General features: G+C 41.7%; 1 protein-coding gene across 2 annotated transcripts in view; it reads left to right on the forward strand.

Moving 5' to 3' along the window:
* LOC119659896 overlaps window positions 1-20,473 on the forward strand; it is a 266,867-nt gene that overhangs the window by 235,756 nt on the left and 10,638 nt on the right. For both annotated transcript variants that reach the window (XM_038068220.1, XM_038068221.1), the window contains exons 6-8: window positions 11,630-12,027; window positions 12,087-12,193; window positions 20,355-20,433. In XM_038068220.1, the coding sequence (XP_037924148.1) occupies window positions 11,630-12,027; window positions 12,087-12,193; window positions 20,355-20,433 (584 nt within the window). The remainder of the gene's footprint in view (window positions 1-11,629; window positions 12,028-12,086; window positions 12,194-20,354; window positions 20,434-20,473) is intronic.

Below are 20,473 nucleotides of genomic sequence, written 5' to 3' on the forward strand. Positions count from 1 at the left end.
ATCTATGAGCGATACCACTACCATCCTCATTGCGGGCGAGTATTTTCTATTGGTTTGGCGGCCTTTTTGGGGCGGAGGTTTGACGCAAAGATAAGGGTGTCATCGGCATATTGGATAATGTCAGTTGCGGTCTTAGGGACGGGAACGTCACCCTTGAAAACGTGATATAAGATAGGCCCTGGAATGGATCTTTGCCGTACTCCTGATGGTATTGGCAAGAGATCGGAAAATTCGTTTACCAACGTTGACATTGAACAGCCTATTTACGAAAAAGCGATTGGCAATTCACCCAAATGGTGATTGGGAGTGATATTTTTGAGATTACAATACTGGACAAGTTTAATTGTCCAGGCTGTCTCAAACAGTTTTCCTAGGTTGGAAAGCAGGGAAATGGGTCTGAAATTATTTGATTCGAAGGAGGTTTCCTTGTTTCGGATCACGATTGTTGCTATTTTCCAAGTAGATGAAAAATAGCCGTTATTAATGCAGTTATTAAAAACTGCTAAAAGAAATTTTAAGGAGACGATGGGTAAATTTTTAATGGCGAACTTGGTAATGACTGTCCGCCTGATTGTTTATCGTTTGGGTTGTGGGTCAAGGTGGTGAGTTGTGGAAGGCTCGGAAAATCTTGCGAATTCACTGGTTTGACTGCGGTGTTCGTAGCTGAAAAAATCACTAACTTATTGGAATGTTTGGAAAGGAATTTTCTAGTTGTCACTTCAACAGTTCCAGTTAAGGCCGGACTGTTTCGAGGCGGATAGGTATTGAGCTGATTCTGCAAGAACTTACGCTTTTCTAGCATCACTGCAGATAGGTTCCCTGTTCTTAGTAAGAACGAAGTTTTGGGACTTGTGTTTACCCATCAACCTATTTATATTCTGAAACATATTAGGGCCGGGTTTTATGTGTACTACTTTTGGTGTTAATTCTTTATTGTGAAAATCCGCCACCATTTGCTGAATAATTGTACTCAGGCAATTAATCCGGATAAGCAATGCTTCTACTAGCTTGATCGAAAGGTCCCCGGAATTCATGAAAAAAAAACAATACCTTTTATTGTTGAAACTTCTTATTAGCTATCCCCATTAGGGTCATCTTCGATTTTTCCATTATATCCTCTCGGCTACTGAAACTCGTTCGTTTCACTGGTCTTTTGATTCGATTGAAGAGGGAGAAATCGCATGGGGCCAACTCAGGTGAGTTGTTCGCCCACAAATGCTTGTATTTTTGACGGACTGATTCAGGCAAACGTCTCAAAACATCCAAATAGTATTCGTTGTTGGCAGTCTGACCTTGTAGCAAGAATTAACTATGCAATCGTAATCGATGAAAACCGTGAGCATCACCTTCTTCTTTGACTGGAAACAACGCAGTTTCTTCTGTCTCGGCTAATTCGACGCGCGCCATTCACACGCGTATCGTACTCATAAAACCACGTCTCGTCTCCAGTAATGATGGGTTGATAAATTTTGGGTCAGAATCAGCCGTGAAAATTATGTTTGGCGATGTGCACACGGTCCTTCTTTTCCATGAAATTCTCGAAGATCGTGAACACGCTCAACTCGTCGTAACTTTTACAACTGATGATGAAATAACGCCAAACTTTAGCCGCAATGTCTGTGACAGTTGAGCAATATACACACGCAAAAAGAAGGACAGCTGAGTGCTAAGAACACCACGCGGCCATCATACCGTGAACGAAGGATCTAACAGTCATTAGGACTCGTTTTTACAGTTGAAAAGACGAGGAAAGTTGGGAGTTCAACTACAAAATGGTCCGACATGCCCGGTGATGTTCTACACGATTTCATCTGAAAACTTTGTTTGGTTTCGTCAGACAGCAGAAAGTAGTCGAAGATAGACTGATTACTCGGGCTTGTCGGTGTATCTGGCAAAACCATCTCAATATTGGCGAGCAAAAAATGGTCGTGGATCCATTTTGGCAGAGTTTCCCCATTTATATTGACAGCGTTGTCAACTCAGGAAGTGTGCCTCGAGTTAAAATCAGGCCAGAGGAGACGATAAGTTAAGGATAATTTTAATCGTAGCGAATTGACGCTGCTCGTTGATGGCAGAAGAAGCGAGAGCTTCAACCAATTCTTTGCTTGGTTGACTTTTGCTTGATTCGGTGCTTTGGGAAGAGATTTCTTTGCAGCTTGCGCGTATGACACGCCTGGGCTGGTCAAACTCTGTGAAGGTTGAGTCACTGTTCGCTTGACTGAAGATTTCAGTTGCAGCAGTGCGGAACTTCCGTCGTGGGTTTCGAACATTCCCCACGGATGGCTCTTTGCGTATTTAACGCATCTCTGGACAATAAACTAATTTTGGGCGATATGTCTGAAATTTTGACAGTCGTAGCACTTCCTCCACTGGTTTGACATTTTCGAAGGTAATCTTTTGGTTAAGAATGTACTTCACTTTGAAAACTTCACTTAGTTTTTGAGAGGGCTATAAAAAGACCAGATTGAGAATTGATAGGGACCGAAGGATTCTCTCTGTGGAGGGTCTTATCTTGTTTGATCACAAAATGACTAGCTAAGATAGGCCTGAGACGACTGAAGTAGCGTTGGGTTGATACGCTAGATGGTGATGTAAGATCCTGTCAACTTCGTACGCACTCGACTTGGGGGAGACCGCTGGCCGAAAGAAGTGGTGAATGCTACGAGAAAATCCCGGAACTAACTTGATTTCTGAACACCAGGGAAGGCCTACAAAGTCGCTTTATTACGTGGTGGTAGAAAAAACAAATGACCAGAGAAAAGTGTTATGGAACGAATAAATTATCCGATGCTTGTAACGTCTTCAAGTAGATGCATGAAGTGGTAGTGAATATAAGTTAATCCTTGCATGAAGGTACCAGAGTGGAGTTGCTTTTACTTACTCCGTTTATTCCATTTAAAATATTGTAACCTGACTCAGTTTCGATCGCAGTTATCCTATGAACGGAAATTATGGATAAACTGCCCAGACTAATCAGGGTTAGGCTGCGTAGAAAAGTGAATGGGCGATTTAGATTTGAGATTTAGTACCAATGTGCTCAAGTCATAATTGCCGCCAGGACAGGCCTGCCAGTTTGGCCGTAAATGACAAATCCAAGTAGGAATTTTCATCTGGAGGATTCTAAGATGTTTTAAACAGAATCTGTTGCTTATTTCAATATGAATTAGAGATCTTGGAATATACTCGTATGTAAATTGAATAATACGTACGCGTTCTTACGTCATTGACATTTGCCCGGAGAAGTTGATATTATTTAGTAATTATACGATAATTACTATCATAAATAATAAAATACCTAATTGAAAATTCCTACTAGCACACTAATTAATACAATCTGTAAAAGGTTCAACCAAATGTGGTAGCTGAGTTGTAATTATTGTTCCGGACATGTTATTAAGCATCTACGCGTCTCTAATCATCAAGCAACGAGCACTCAGGCTGGCTTCTGTCCTGCCGCAATAGTATAAATATCACAACTAAATATTGCATATGGGTTCAATCGCATGGGATTTATATTGATTTTAGAATGCAACCAAGAGTATCTAATACATCAACGTATCTTTCAGGAGAAGGAGGTCTTTCTTTAACAGCTTTGCTCTGCAGGCATAGTGGGAACACCAACTGAATTTATGTCTCAATTTGCAAACTTACTCAAATGATTAATTGCGGAGCCGATAGTTATTGTGAAGATATTCTGAATTTATGGCCATGAGTGAGTTAGCATCAGTTAGGATCTAAGACCCTTTGGGGTACAGCGATGGGATATTTATTGGGCGCTTTAGATGACCCTCTAAGCTACAAAACGCGGCGTTCAAGAATTTTATTTAATAGTGTTTTAAAAGGAGCCCTTGCCTAACCCAAAGAATGTATGTAGAAAGCATCCAGATATAAAGGGCAGTTGTCTCATAGTCAATGAAATATGTGCAAACAGAATATCAATTCATTTGTTCCTATCGTTCGTTAAAAGACTCATCCGTTTTGCATAATTTTCACCGTGGACATTCCTTATTTTCATTAGGCTCGAAGATAAAGCGCCTGAATGAACATTTAAATATATCAAACTGCACATATCTTCGTCTTTTCTAAATTAATTTCGCCCAAATTTATAGCCTCACATATTTCCAAAAGAATATTCATTCATGTTCTGGATGTCATTGTGGGAAAAGGTAGAAATGCCCCTGACTGTGCCACCTTTCGATCGGCCCATTAAATTTACGTGGATGTCTTTTTGCTTCAGGATACGCGATAAATGTTTGTAAGCAACCAGTTAACAGCGAAAATAAGAGCCTTTGCTTTTGGCTACCTACTGTCTTTTTCGATATTTTACTTGATGATAAATTCCAGGCTGTTTCGCAATAGAGTTATGAATGCCCTGAGCAAATAAACCGTCCATTGATTTCGATTAAATGTTAATTAAAGAATTATGCGCCTTGCTGGTTTGATGATTTGTTAAAAATGTCCTTTCGCAGTTGAAGTGGGCAGACTGTGAAATTAAATTTCGCGTACTCAGAACGGAAATAAAGCAATGGAAGCTATATATTAAACATGTTCCTTCATATAAGAATATACGACCATATTTTGGAAAAAACAACATAGTTTCTGTTTTGTATATTATTATTAAAATTTTGTTACTCTCCCTCAACGTTCGAAGCGCTCCGCCACTGAAGAAAATGGAATGAAGGGAAAAGCTTGGGCCCAAAAACGAGAAGAAAAAATTTAACAATAAGGATAATAAGGATATCATCAAACCGCACTGGTCAAACAGGAAGAATAAGGATGGGAGAATACAACTTTGAGACCGTTGACAATTTCTCCTATCTAGGGTCGAAAATCACAACCGATAATAGTTACGATGATGAAATCCGCGCACGGTTGTTGTCAGCCAACAGAGCCTATTTCAGCTTACAAAGACTGTTCCGCTCGAAACGTCTCACCATTGGGCCAAAGCTCTTACTGTACAAGACTATGATCTTGCCAGTCCTCATGTATTCCTCGGAGACTTGGGTTCTTAGCAAGAAAAATTGCGAACTCTTGGCCGCGTTCGAGAGAAGAATCCTCTCTACATGAAGATTCCGTGCATAACGACGAAATCTATGAGCGATACCATGACCACCAGGTTGTGGATAAAATCCTTCTCAATAGGTCACGGGTCACTTAATTCGTATGGATGAGGATGATGCAGCCTGGAAAGTCCATAAGGGCAATATCTGTGGTAAAAAATGAAGACAAGGCGGACCCTGCCTAAAATGGAGCGATGGCGTAGGTCAGGACGCCATACAGCTTTTAGGGATATCGAATTGATGGACCTCGCGCAAAACTTTTAAGGCAGGCCTAGACCGGATACCGGTTGTTGCGCCGTTGATAATAAGGATATAATTCTCACTATGCTGATACAACAGTTAAAAGACCTTCTATACCTCTCTTAACACCGCTGAATCATCTACTGTATAAAAACAAGTATGGTCCTTTATCTGTTTTGCTTCTCAACGTTCATTCCAAATAGCTTCTTTGTTCTTATTATCATATTTCTCCGTACATTTATCACCACATTTATACTGGGTAACCGTACATTAGCGGTGCAAGCACAGAGACGTACACAAACATCCATGACGAGCGAGATTCGAATCAAAGGCAATAAGATCGAAGGACTGAGGTTCAACTAACGTATCATGGTGCTGTCAAGAAAAAAAATATTGAACGTGTTTTATTAAAGTAAAGTGTTTTCATACTATCGAGTGAATTAAAGGTAACACGTTAACTGCAGATGCTGAGGATCTGGGACTTAATTAAGTGCAATCATCTACTTAGTCCCTCTCTGGTCCTAACCAGCTGACCAATAAACAATGTCACAAGGTGTATGCAGAGTCCGTAGATTCATTATTCTTAGGACTGATCGGTGTTGCTTTAATCAGCTGACAATAAAAGAGATCAGACAAGGATCTTTATATGACCAGTTGCTCCGCAAAGCTTCACATTTGTAGACTGACCTATGTGAATCTTGCATCGTGACTACTTGCGTTAGCAAAAACATGCGTATTACATTATTTTCTCAGAGTTTATATTTATTCACTCATAATCGGTGGATCTTGGTCCTGACGTTCTATGTCCCAAAGGACACCTATATCGCCTGGGACGATTCTAGATTTGTTCTTACAGATCCAGGTGAAATAATTGATGCTTGGATTGACGTCTCAGCGTACCGTTCAGTTCCACTTTTCCTGTGACCTGGTAGTGCTCTTACTATTATTCATTAACTTCTTCCCCAAACAGATGAGCACGCCCGCACAATATATAACAATAACGTAAAATATACGACAGCGCCAAATAAGTATCATTGAAGAATGAATAAACGTTTCATGCAAGAGAAGAAAAAAAAGCAAAAGATAAGATAAGGATATAAGATAATAGATAGTACAATATTTCTACATATGAAAAACATTGAGCCATGATTTCTGCGAACGAGAATTACTTCACCCAGTATAATTAAAGTTTGCCTGTCATACACAAAATCGAAATCACCTTCTTAAATCAAAGCAACTGAGAGCGCAGATATGCAACCGATAGTTGATATCAGCACTTGATAGTCATCTCGGCCGCTTGTACTAAGAAATATTACGCAGACTAACCCTATACACAACATCAGCTAGTAGCCGACATTCGTTCTAAACCATAACAATACAACTCAATGCACCCAAAATCATTTTATAGTCCAAAGCTAGCCCGAAACCAGCCCAGAAGTCGGAAGACAGTCCAAAGCCAGTCCGAAGCCAACCTAAAGCAAGTCCAAAACCAGCCCGATACTCGGCATCGGCATCGGCAACTGCCGCCATGACTTATACTACAATGAGCGGTAATGTTAGGTGATGTTATATTACAATGCTTAGTAATGCTTTAATGTTAGGTTATGCTGTAATGGTAATGTAATGTAATGTAATCGCGGTTCGGTGATGGTAATGTGATATCATACTTTAAGGTTATAACACTTATGTTTTATTACATACATTAATCTCCCAGAACGGTAATTGAAGCACTATACGTATCTTAATATAAACAGTCCATGAGGTACCCAGGCAAGGCATGGATCGATTATCCCACACCTGAAAAATACCTGAACCATGAAAGAGAAGATTTTTCCTTATTCGATCACTGGTCCGGGTTGGCAAGAGGTTAGGATCCGTAGGTACAATCGGGGCACTAATTTTTATATCTATATCTGGTTATTTCAATAGGATATTTGTTAAGTACTGGTTTATAAGTCTCATCGCGGTGGAAATTTCGATGGATTTGTCACAAGACAAATTAATTGATGGATGGGCCATTAAGTATGAAGAACCTAATTCAACTTTCCGAACTGGGTAGCAACGCGATTATCAAGAACATTTCGATGAATACAACGGTTGAACCGGCCTTAGGTACATAGTCTGTAGATTCAAAATTAGTCAATGTTTAACGTTTTGTGAAAAACAAAATCCTGCTTGAATCGGTTTTCTTTCTACCTGTATATATGTTTGCTTATTTCCCCTTCTGACGCATTCTTTGTAAACTCTGTCATAGACGGTACTCGAAGGAGTGAAGGGCGTTTTCTAAGAGCAATACTATGCAGTTCAGGAGAGGCTTCCAAAAGATGACATTGTAATGGTGATAATAATAATAATCGTTACGCGGCAATCCAATTGGATCAGAACCTTGAAGAGAGTTAGCACATTTCATTGAAGACCTTAACGGTGCACTACAGGATCACGTTACCCTGTAGAAGTCAACTGGCCCATAACGAGTATCTAATTGGATTGACCATATTTTGACAAGGAGCAGATTCATGAATGTGCGTAAAAAAGGAGGTGCTAACATTCTGCTGGTCGTCTATCTTCATTTACGTGTAGCTTGTGCATTTGTGTGCTGCATAAACGACATAACCTCTAAACAACCAGGCCGAGAACCTTAATAAGCATGGCCAGCATAAAACCGTCTCAGGCACAGATGAAGTTGTCATCCTTCAAAAGTATGTTAACCCCTCACTTGAGTATAACTTCGGAATGCTTTGCGATAACAACCACCACTATGTCGTCAGCGTAACCCACCACTGTGGCCTCCCTCGGAAGGGGAAGATTAAGTCCATCGATGTACATGACGTTCCACAGTAGTGGGCCCAATACGGAGCCCTGCGGGTCACCCGCGGAAACAACGTACTCTTGGGGTTCGTCATCGGTGTCGTATCAAAGCCTCCGCTCTTGTAAATAGCTGTTGACAATAGCTGCAAGATAAGTGGGAATACCAATCTTCCCCAGAGATTCCCGTATTAGGTTCCAATTGGGCGAATTGAATGCATTTCTCACATCCAGGGTCACTGCCATGCAATATTTGCTAGTACTGCCCTTTCCGTGGATTGCGTCTGCGGCCAAGCCAGTAACCATTTTGATCGCTTCAATGGTTGATCTGGTTTTACGGAACCCATACTACCGTTCAGAAAACCGACTTGGCTCTCAACAACCGGGAGTAATCTATTATATATTTTCCCACAGTGTCCAAACGACATATCGGTCTGTATGAGGATGGTTCACCTGGAGGCTTACCGGACTTAGGCAGAAGTACCAACTTCGGTTTCGGGCATAATAGTTCTTTGCCCTGTGGCTCGACACATGTCTCAAAGAAGATTTCCTGGTGATCGCTCTGGGTGAAGCATTCGCTGAAGCGCCAGGATATACCACGCACCAGGGTTGGCAAACCTCCCTCTTTCTGAAAGGTGTTTACAGCACCTTCGTTAGCCAAAACTATGTCCATCTGCGCAAACGCTTCTAATAAACTGCACCCTCTAGTGTTTGATTCTCTGTTACACCACTCTAGGGCTCAAGCATTGGAATCACCAGCAATCACCTTAGAACTTCGTCCCGTTGCGCCGAGAACAAGGTTATCAAGCATTTCCTCGAAATTCAAACAGTGTCGAATTTGGTGGGGCATAGCAGCTGTATACATATACACCAATTGTTTTCGCCCACACAAAACCACTGGCTGCCTGGCTTGCAGTACATTGTATGGCCTGTCGACCACAAATCCATATCACCGCTCTACCAGTCGAATTTGTGACCCATATGCCACCGTGACGATTTCTATACGGTTCACTTATGATGGCAATTTCCTTCTCAGATTCGAACGTGGTCTGTTTAAGTAAATCCTGAGCGACCAAGCAATGATTGAGGTTCATTTTGTCATTGCAGTGAGCGCTTTCCTAAGCTTCGGACATTTACTACTTCCGGCAATATGCTGGCTATCCAGTCCCCCTTTTACTACGCACAATAGCCATTGCACTCCTTGGCAATATGGCTCTTCTCCCCACACCTTCTGCATCAAACGGATCGATCAATGCTGCTGGTGCATGCCTTCGCGAAGTGCCCAAAAATGAGGCATTTAAAGCACCTCTTTAGTGAAGTTTGTTCTCTTAAACGGCAGACAACCCATCCAATCCGAACCCTTCCGGCAACCAACAACATCTGCGTTGCCTCCGCTGGTACTCGTATTGTGGCCGTTTGAGTATCATCATAGGGTTTTCGTAAGGCCATAAGAGACTCCTCGGTAAGTTCCTTCAACTTGAATTGCTCCTTCAGAGCAGTACAAATTTCTCCTTTCAATGTCACTTCATCGAGATCCTTATATAGAATATATAGATCTCATGTTTTTGGGCATGCACTGCGGCATTCTCCTCAAGTGAGTTTTTCACTTGCGTGCAAAAGTCATCAGTTTTACCTACGCTGGATCTTTTCAGCTCAAACATGAGATCCCCTTTCTGGGTTCTTAGGATTATTTTCGCATTTCCCCTCAGTCTTTTAGGTCGGGATCAGCTTTGACCTTTCACTTTTTTGTTGGTAGCTTTGGACCATCCATCGTTTTCGTTCGTCTTTGGCTTCGCAACGCTGGTCGAGTTTCCTACATTCGCTGTACGCTTTCCTCCTTCTGAGCTGTTGGTGTTGGTTTCCAGAATGTTCTGTCCGCCTTTTTTTTCTCTTAGGTGCCTGCTGATTATTTGAAGGATCGCCCTCTTTTTCACGTACTCGTTTATTTCGCCGTGATTCGATGGTTGTACGGTTAGGCGTCACTTGAGTGGCTTATGACACTGTTGACACAGCGGGGTATGGCATATCCTTGTTATTCTTTTCCTCCATCTGCGATCTACTATAGATGACTTTAATAGCCCTAACCATATTCTTTATGGCTTGGTCCACTTTCTGCTTGTCCTTGATAAACTCGGACAGCTCAACTATTTTTGCCCCAAGCTGGGTGAAGGGTAATTCCTCCGGATCTGGACTCTACTCCCTATAAGCCCTGGCAGGGTTACTGCTTTTATACGCTCCTTCACTTTTGGCATTTATTGACCTTGCCTGTACTTTATCCTTCACCGTTTTAGGCATTGATGGAAATCTCAAAGTTGACGAGCTTCTTTTGAATAGATCCCTTCCTTGTTATCACGGTTTTTGTCGTCCAGTTCATCTTTGTTTGGTCTTGTTACTGGTGTTCTCGGTAAGGTCGTACTTCGCTTGAACACCGCCTTCTCCAGAGCCAAATCACTTGTAACATTATATGCCAAGGTAGCCAAGTTGCCCACTACCGAGGGACTGCGATCGAGGGATATCGATGACCGGGGTTCCGCGCCCCTGCACCGTAAGCTTCCAACTTCTGTCATCTTCTATGGTGATTTTTTGTTCTGGGTATCCGTCTGTCTGTCTGTTTGTCCGTCACACACATTGTTCTGGGAGACTGTAGCAGCGATTAACACCAAATTTTGTGGAAAGGTGGGAACTGTGAACACTCACGCATGCAAAAGGGGCTGTACATTTCTTTTTCACCAAATATAGTTTACTGGGGTATAAAATGAAATGTTAGTACTTTCCGAAGCTGGTCTTAGTTTTGACATTTGTTGGAAAGGCGGGTAGTTCGGGGGGCTGAAAATGATCATTTATTTAGCGGGGCCATTCTTAGAAACTGCGTAACCGATAAATCTGAAAAAAATCAAGAGGCTGCCACTATGGTGGTGGCTAGGCTCCGAAATAGCTTCATAAATAAGTTAATAATAGTATGTAGTATATTACTCGTTAAATTGATATGGCTGAGTTACTGAAGGTGGAACACTCTTGAAAATCGGCGAGAAAATCTGAAACTATGGGGCTTTGGCGGACGATATATAGCAGAGATAGAGTCTACGGAAGAGAGAGCAGTTTCATTTGTCACTATAATGACGTGATTTGGCCTTTGACACATACATCAGGCATGCACACGATCTACGTATTGGACAACATATTGAGGTGCGAAAAGTCGCTATCCTTGTTCTGTAGTGTGAAAAGCCGGGGCCGGTAAAAGTCCGGATTAATATGCTCAACTTATAGAAAAAATTATATTATGCATTTGACTCTCCCGCATCTCTAGTTTATGCGACAATCGAGGATATAGCACCGCTAATAAGATCTGCATTCAAAAAGTAGATACTTTTAAATATTTTTATCGACACTTTAGATAGATATTTTTGTTTTCATATTTATAGCGTTATTAGGACTAGGTTTCATCATTTCTCTTTTGGGACTAAAAAAGTTCCTCTCAAATTTCCATTATGTTTCAATACTTCCTCTCCATTTTATCTTTCCAGTCCGATATCGTTCACCAATCTGTTTACGAACTAGTTCATAGCGAAGACAGGGAGGAATTACAACGACAATTGCTGTGGAACTCATTTCTACCCGCCGATCTTTCAGGGATGCCACTGGGCGAAGCTCTGGCTCCAGATAAAGCAATCTACCTAGAACGCAGTTTTACCGTACGCTTCCGCTGCTTACTGGATAACACTTCCGGATTTTTGAGACTGGATATTCGAGGACGAGTGAAGATCCTTCATGGGCAAAATCGTAAAACCGAAGATCCGCCATTGGCTTTGTTCGCGTATTGTACACCATTCGGACCGCCTAGCTTGCTGGAAATACCGCAGAAGGAGAATATGTTTAAGTCAAAGCATAAATTGGATTTGTCGCTGGTTTCGATGGATCAGAGGTTGCATTGTTAAATTAGTTTTAGGAACTATTAATGAATTTGTGTTTTCCTACTTTCAGGGGAAAGATGATATTAGGGTACGCAGACAGTGAACTAGTTAATATGGGAGGTTACGACTTAGTGCATTATGATGATTTAGCCTACGTGGCCAGTGCACACCAGGAATGTAAGTAGCGATTCGCAGAGGTTAAAGCACTAAGCTCTCAAGGCGTCTCCTTTGAAATCTCACTAGAGGCAGAGGGATTTATGTTGTATGATGGATATCGGATATATATAACTGGGGTCAGTTGTCAAGCCTGAACCATGATATAAACGGTTTCCTGAGATTGATTAAAACCCTCCATTAGCTCTTTTTCGAATCATCATTTATCTCTCAGCATCACGCTCTAAGGCCTTCCGCTACGACAGCCCAGCGTTCTAGCCACTTAAGCTATCTGAACACAGTCAGACGATTGCTGATCCAAAACCAATAGCTTATCTTGGTTTCAAAGAGCAGGGTGCACCTTGTCCCTTTAAATGGCTACGAATTTCTGGTCTTCCCACCATCTATAAGGTTGACCTTACTTACTTAATTAAAAATTTATATATTCATCAGTCCGTCATTCATTGCCTTAGAAATATCCTAGGTGATTTGTTTGCCAATACTTTTGTCATTCTGACTGACGCCAGACTGATGAAATACTGATTGTGTAAGGTCAGTCTAAGGCTCCTGCTTCAGTTCTTTTGGCAAACATCTCAAAAAATATTGATGGTTATAAGCAGTAGGCGTTGTAAATAATCAGGCAGTCCCCAAAAATGAAACTTTTGGACAGGCTACATCGATTGTAAAGCGGCATTTGACTCACATTCGGCGTTACTGCAGATGTTATGCTTGAACGAAATCAACCAGCATGCGGTACTTCTCGTGTTAGTACTAAAGATACTAAATTTAGTACCGTTGAAAGTTTATCAGTACGTTAGTAATTTTTCTCATTTGGCAGTACTTTTTTGGCTAAATAGGTATTTTTGCAATACTTTTCAACAGAAACGCAAACGAAGTTAATATTTGGCAATATCGCGTTTTGTGAACGAAAAAATGGCCGAAAATGTGACCAGTTCAACATTACCCTGCTTGTCGTCACTTCGTGAAATAGGTCAAAATTTCGGTAAAATTGCAAAAACGGTTTCGATGAATGTAGTCTACCACTTCATAAAGGGTATAAAATACCCGACTAAGTTGGACATAAAGTGAAAGGCACTCGTGAATCACAGAAAAGCGGTGTAAAGTTCCCCGGAGGAGCAGCAAGAGGAAGTCACGGCATCCACGAGCAAAGAAGTTCACTTTAGACCAGAATATGGTATGCTTTACGACAACACTTCGTGCCAGAAGAACTCGTGCGCTGGGTTCAATTGCTCTACCACGATCCGAAAAGTAAAGTTCGAAGTATGGCGGGTGTATCAAAGCCGCTTCGTGTCTCTGTTGGTGTTCATCAAGGAAGCGCCCTCTCACCACTCCTCTTTGTTCTTGTTATGGACACCATCACACGGGATATCCAGATGATGTTTTCGTGTCATCACATAGCAAAAATGGTCTCGAGCAACTTGTTCAAAAATGATCGCAGCATGCAACACGGTCTCAGATTGAATTTAAACAAAACTGAATTTTTGACGACCGATCCCCATGAAACAGGCACAATCACTGTCAGTGGCAGTGATCTGTCCAGAACTGAGCCATTTAAATACCAACGTATCAGCCAATGGAGAACTGTGTTATGAAATTGCTTCACGCATTAACGCAACCTGGAGGAAGTGGCGTTCCACAACTGGTGTTCTTTATAATCGACGTATTAACGAACGTCTCAAATCTAAAATTTACCGCAATGTCGTCCGTCCAGTCACTCTCTATGGTTCTGAGTGTTGAAAGACAATGAACGGCGTCTTGCGGTAATGGAGACGAAGATGCTTCTTTGGACTAGTGGCGTCACACGTTTAGATTACATCCGAAATGAGGATATCCGCGATCGTAATGGGGTTGCACCGATCGTGGAAAAGTTTGCGAAAGAAGCGTCTTTGATGGAATGGTCACTCAATTCGTGCAAACGAGAATTCACTTGCCAAGATTGGTCTGAACATCGAAGTCGATGGTAAACGACCCAAAGGCAGACCTAAACAACGGTGGCTTGATACGCTAGATGGGGATTTGAAAGCCTCGAGATTGCGCCCAGATCAGGCATTCGATAGAACCAAATGGCAAAACCGATCACAACGAGCCGACCCCGCTTGTGAACGGGAGAAAGGTTGAAGAAAAAGAAGATGTGATATTCCAGTAGAACAACAAAACTAAGTACACTTTCTTCTAGACATAGTTATTGCATAATACACCAAGCGGTAAACCTTAACCAGTCTGCAAATTTGTAGCATTTGGTTGAATCACAGGTTCATAAACGGCACATTTCCTTAAAAAATTATTTTGGAAAAGCATAGTGGGAACCTTAGAACGAAATTTTCCCTGATGTAATTCAATACCTTTCCACTCCCGATTTTATTTTACAGGATACGTTCATTTTTAAGGATTTGTTCGGATTCGGAACTGCCACTTTAAGCGGAAACTCTTCCGTTCTGTGTGCCCTCCTTGCGCGCTATGCTTTTCCAAGTTCCACCTGAATCCTTTTGATTGCGGTGTTCACCGCATACCAGTTTGCCTCCGACTTCAACATTTCCCCGACAATTTTTGATTTGATTTCTAGAGAGTTTTCCATGCTCCTCCTCTTTGAGCAACATGGTGGGGGATAGACAACGATAGACGACATGACATGCTCCGGGTCATCTGATGTGCAACCACATTTAGGGTAATAAGGCGAATCATACAACTGGAATTGATGCGGATACTTCCTGTAACCACCATGCCCTGATAGAAATCAAATCAGGTGGTGGTTACTGTCAGCGGATCTTTGCTGAATAGATTCCTCAATATGAGTAATCAGCGTGTGGGTCCACCGACCCCACTGCGAATGATTATATTAATGACTCCCGCTTTGCTACCTTTCGGTATTTTCTGCTTCTCGAGCAGATTCATTTTCCTTTTTTCGTACAGACAGCGTTCCTCACTTGCTGGAATATCTATCCCGATCATTCCCGCAATAAGCTATGCTGCCTCGCCTGAAATTGTCCTCAAGGCGCCACACACCTTTAATATTACTTAGGGGTAAGTAATGTTTACCCTCCTCCGGTTGCTCTCACATGCTAGTTCCTGCTCCCAGACTGGTTCCGCGTATACTAGTGTGGAGTGAACCAATCCGGCCACAAGTATTCTGAGGGCTGTATCATCCATGCTGACAATGCGCTAGTAATTGTCGCTTTCTCACGGGCATAGTGCAGATGTTCCTTGGAATTAGTCTCCGTGCCAATGATCACCCTCAGCTATTTGACAACCTCAACTTTCAAGTGATTGTGTGACCACCTATACGAATTCTAACCGTATCCCTTTTGCTACAGTTGAAAATCATGACCGTCTCCGTTTTTTGCTCCGCAAGGACAAGCTGGGCAGTCTTCAACCATACTTTTACGGCGCTGATGGTTTTGAGATGTCAATCATTGCTAGATCATCTGCGAAACCGATTATCGTCGCCTCGTTTGGTACGGGAAAGACAAGGATCCTGTCGTTTATCACGTCCCATTGGACAGGAACCAACGCCCTGTGGTATTTCGCCTGTGACGGTGTACTGCTTGGGTTCTTCATCCGTAATATACGAAAGTGTCCTTTCCGAGAGGTAACTTTCAAGAAGCTAAGTCAAATAGCAAAAGACGCGCATTTTAACCAACGAGCTTTTCATCCACTCCCAGTTGGCTAAATTGAACGAATTGACGTCCAATATTACCACGGCACAGCATTTCCTAAACGACATCACATCTCAAACCAGTTTTAAGCCCGCGGCTACACCGTCGATCATTGTCGATCGCGTGACGAAAATCAAACGGTAGCTCCGATAGGGCATCCCTATATTTTGTAGTTTGGAAAAAGTCTATTGTAGGTGACTCTTTTGAGCATCTTTCCATCTTAACGAAATGTCCTGGGCTTCAGTAGCAAATCTAGATTTTGCCTTACCAGCGAGCGAGGGAAGGCATCCCTCAACCAGGCTGTTAAACCAGTCGGGTCTGGTCCTATCTATGAGTTTAGGGGTCTCTTGGGATCAGGATCCAAACCAGTAGCTTTATTAGCACCGATTCTCTTGTAAATCTCTGCAAATTCCTACTAAGTTACCGTAGATGTGGTGAAGTTGTCCAACATTTCTTAATACTGTCTGCGCTCCCCGCGGAAGAACGCCAATACTATATCGAGAAGAAGATGCGGATGAGTCAGCTATGGTGTTCGCTTGATCGTCTAATAACCCTGCACGTAGTTCCTTAGATGCTTTGCTCAGCATCCGCGCAAAGTTCGGCAAGGCATTCTCGAGTGCTAGAGAATATAGCCTCGATATGGTTGAACCTAGAAAGTTTCTCCTCGAATTCTGGCCTCCCTCTAGACGGTGGCACGTCCGTCTTGTTCGGAAGTAACCCGCAACTCCGCGATTTCTTTGCCACCTTGGCATGGAAGCATCACGCGCTCTCGTTTGGTACCTCCTCTGAAGTCACTCCATCGGGATCATGACTTCAGGGGCCTGGTTTTATTCACTAACGAACCTGATTATCCTTTTGCCGCTTATATCGTTTTCGGTTATCCCCATGGTAGATAATAAATTCTCTTCTTTGAACTTGAAAAATGGGGAATCTCATCCCACATTGTTAGTTGGTTTAGTTCAGCAGGCGATCGTCATGTGGAAATAGAATTCTATTCACAGATGGCACACAAAATAACTTTACTGTTGACAGGCAATACCTTCAGTAAAGGATTGGCTCCTTCCATCAATTCTGGATACTTCGCTTGCCACAAACAGCTATAAACGTAACATTCGTCATGGGTCTTCAATAACGAACTTAAGTTGTGGATTATACAACTCTGAAGATCAGACCATCCTGAACATAACATCTTCGTCCAGATTGCTAAGTGGTCTGCGAGATTATCCACCAAAAATCCAGCCTTGAAGTATGACTTATTGTTGAACTATTCAGTTGTTATAAGTGTGCTTCGTATACTCCGAGGAAAATCTTGAAAAACTGTCGAGTATATATAACAACATCGTTGCTACCGACCACAGTGTCGCTTACGACAGACCCGGTCTCGATCTGATTTTCAAAGAAGGAGTCGTTGGATTGAAATGTTATTGAAAAACAACAGACTCCAAAACTACGGCAATTTGGGGAACGATATTAAGCAGTTATGATTTCAGCGGCGGAATTACCAGACTACTAAAAATCACAGAAGAGTTGAGTCCTATTGGGGGAACAGCCTAAGATTAGGCTCTGCTTTCGATTTGTAATTTATGCTGTCTAAAATTTTGTCAGCTACGTGTCTCCGTGTCTAGATAACAGAACGTAAGTATGGGTTAATGGAGGGCCGAAGCTTGCGAGTAACAGTGGTGGGCACTTTCTACGCCCCCCTAATATAGTTGAACAGAGAACATGAAATAGTTGAACTACCGGATCTCGTGCAGAACAACCAGGTCAGACATAGCGCTGTTAATAAGCAGAACGAAACAACGTTGCCAAAATATTTTAACTGTTGAAAACCTCCGATATTGACGTTAATTTTGTTGGCATTTAGTTTCAGTCCGGTGGCTCTTCTTTCTTTCTCCAAATCCAAATCTGTTTTTCCAGGGTCCATAACTCAATGAGAGAGCTAGTGAATGTCATCAGTGTAGTCGAGCTATTTTAGCAAGAATAACATGGTCCACTGAACTCCCCATCCAAGCTCTCCACTCAACAGAGTATTAAGGGCTTCACTTACAGCGAACAGTAAAAGCATCGGTGCAACTTTGACGGGCTATGCTTTGGCTTTCAAATTTCTTGAAGGTTTTACCTAGGTTGAACACCCGTGCGATGATCTGTACCTCGTTCTGATAAAAGCTGCAATGTAAGGTTTTTTGTATTCCCAGTTGATGCTGTCAAAGTAGATGAAAATTAACTACAATGGGAATCTAATCTCCGCTTACTGCTCTACAACTGAGGAGTTAATGTGGGGGGTGGAGAAGGATCTAGAAAGGAAACCATCCTATATATCCTACTTGCGAAAATGTCCAGTGGTGCGTGATAGCTTTTTAACCTGTTCCGGGGTCTCGCAGTCGAAAGCTTACCAGAAATGTGCTTCTATGCCAAGAGAGGGCGGCTTATCAAAGTACAAAAGCATAGTACTCACCAAATTTCCATTCATCAAGCCTCACGTAGCCGCAGAATCTCCAGTCGATATCGTTGGAATTCTCGGTTCAGTGCGGACCCTTTTTTACCGTTGTCGAAAAACGTTCTAGACACCAATCAAAATCATACCCAAAGGGCACAGAGTGTGTCCAGATGTGGATAGAACACTATGTTGTCACAATGGAAGGTCGCGTCGTCTTACTTGTGACAAAGAGATTTGTATGATGAATGTATGTCGGAACCTAGTCGACTCAATACTTGAGTCAAACTAGGGTAATAATCACGGATGAACCCAATCCTGACCAAGCAGCTCCTTAGTGAGTTAATTGCTCTAACACGCTTGCAAGTCTAGATCTGATCGGATCGATGCGTTAATGATTATTATTGTTGTTAAAGCCTGTATCCGTTGAGGTAGCCCTCAAGAGCAATGCTGTTGAACACATCTGGTTCTTCGGTGATCATATGGCTCGAAATCCTAAAGATAAGCCGGGTATGGAGCGCTGCAGTAGATAGATAGATAGGTCAATATATGGTGTATCATACGGTAGATAGAACATTTTGTCAGACAGTTGAATAGCATTATCCGATGGAGAAAGTTCGGTTCCACCTTTCATTTCGTAATGAATCCAGGTCGTGTCGTACGTACTGCTATTCAAGGCCTGCACTCTGTCAAATATGTGTAGTCCCATTTAGCTGCATCCTCATTCATTGCAGATATAGAGTGAGAAGATGAAGGCTATCAGGGATTTTCCCCACTTATCAACTTTTTGTTCGGCATTCTGGGTGGGGTTTTCTGTGCTGGTTGTACCCTTTTAAAAAATCTAAACTAGAAACTCCGTGTCCGGGGTGAAAATTACGCGGAAAAACCGGGCCTGTGGTGAAAATTGCACTGTTCTGTGGTGAAAGTGATATGACGCCAACTATTGTTCACGTTTTTAAGGTTTTGTATAGAACAAAACCTTATTAAAATCGGTTTACTATCTGTCTATATATCCGTCTGTCTGTATGTCTGTCTGTCTGTCCGTCACACGTATTTTTCTCGGAGACGGTTATACAGATTGACATCAAATTTGGTGAAAAGGTGGAAACTGTGAACGCTCAAGCATACAGTGAGTTACATCCTATTACGTCGAATTTAAGGGGAGGTCCCCATACATGTGAAAGGGGGGTGTCAATTTTTTGAATGAAAGGTATCGATTAGTACTTATCGAGACAGGTCTTAGTTAGTATATTACTATGATTATCACTAATTGACTACAGAATCCCCCTTAAGTTCATCCTAGCAAATGTTGCAGCAATATAGGCTATATATAGAGTTTGATCCTACCAAGTTTGGTGGAAAATGCACTATTACTAACAAAGTTATAATAGATTAAAGTTATCACTTCTTTGGAAATTCAAGATTTTCAATGTCAATATCACCCGAAAGAGGATATTCTCACATAATATATGCATATATTACGTGTTAAGTACTAATGGGACAAATTCACACTCAAATGTCTTTATAAAAGAAATACAAAAAACATTTCATACCTGAAGCGTCCAGTTTCCCGACTTGTTTTCACTGAAATTTCTATTCGGAGTCCATGAAAGAACACCAATTCTCGGTAGGTCAGTGAGCTACTTTTCTAAGCTTTTTATTAGTTGATTCCTTGTATGTTGTGCTATAAATCCCTTCACCTGCTGACAAAGATTCGTTCATGCAAAGAAGTACGGGTCAACTCACACAGCCGACTACTCCTCCCAGGGAAGGCGTTCCATTGAGGTTCTCTCCCAAAACACCATTAGCTCCGAAATTATTGAACTATATCACTGGAATCTCAACAATTAATGATTGTCGCTCTTTAAAACTTAGAATAGTAAGAAATAGGTTATATCCATCTAATCATGGAAGTATTAGCTTTGTAGGCCCGTTTTCAGAAACCGAAAGTTATTTTGCTAAAACTCTTTGCTTCTAGGGAGATTTCAATTATTTCTAAGAAATATATGTTTCTAATATTAACTTCTAAGATTTTTATCAATATTTCCTATTAACTTTATATTTATTGTAATTTCAGTATTAAAAACCGGTGCATCCGGCATGATTGCGTATCGATTACAAAAAAAGGATGGTGAATGGCAATGGTTACAAACAAGGTAGTTGGAATTCTCCATTTATCATCTACAAATGTTCAAT

This window comes from Hermetia illucens, chromosome 6 (genome assembly GCF_905115235.1).
Source record: "Hermetia illucens chromosome 6, iHerIll2.2.curated.20191125, whole genome shotgun sequence".
NCBI lineage: Eukaryota > Metazoa > Arthropoda > Insecta > Diptera > Stratiomyidae > Hermetia > Hermetia illucens.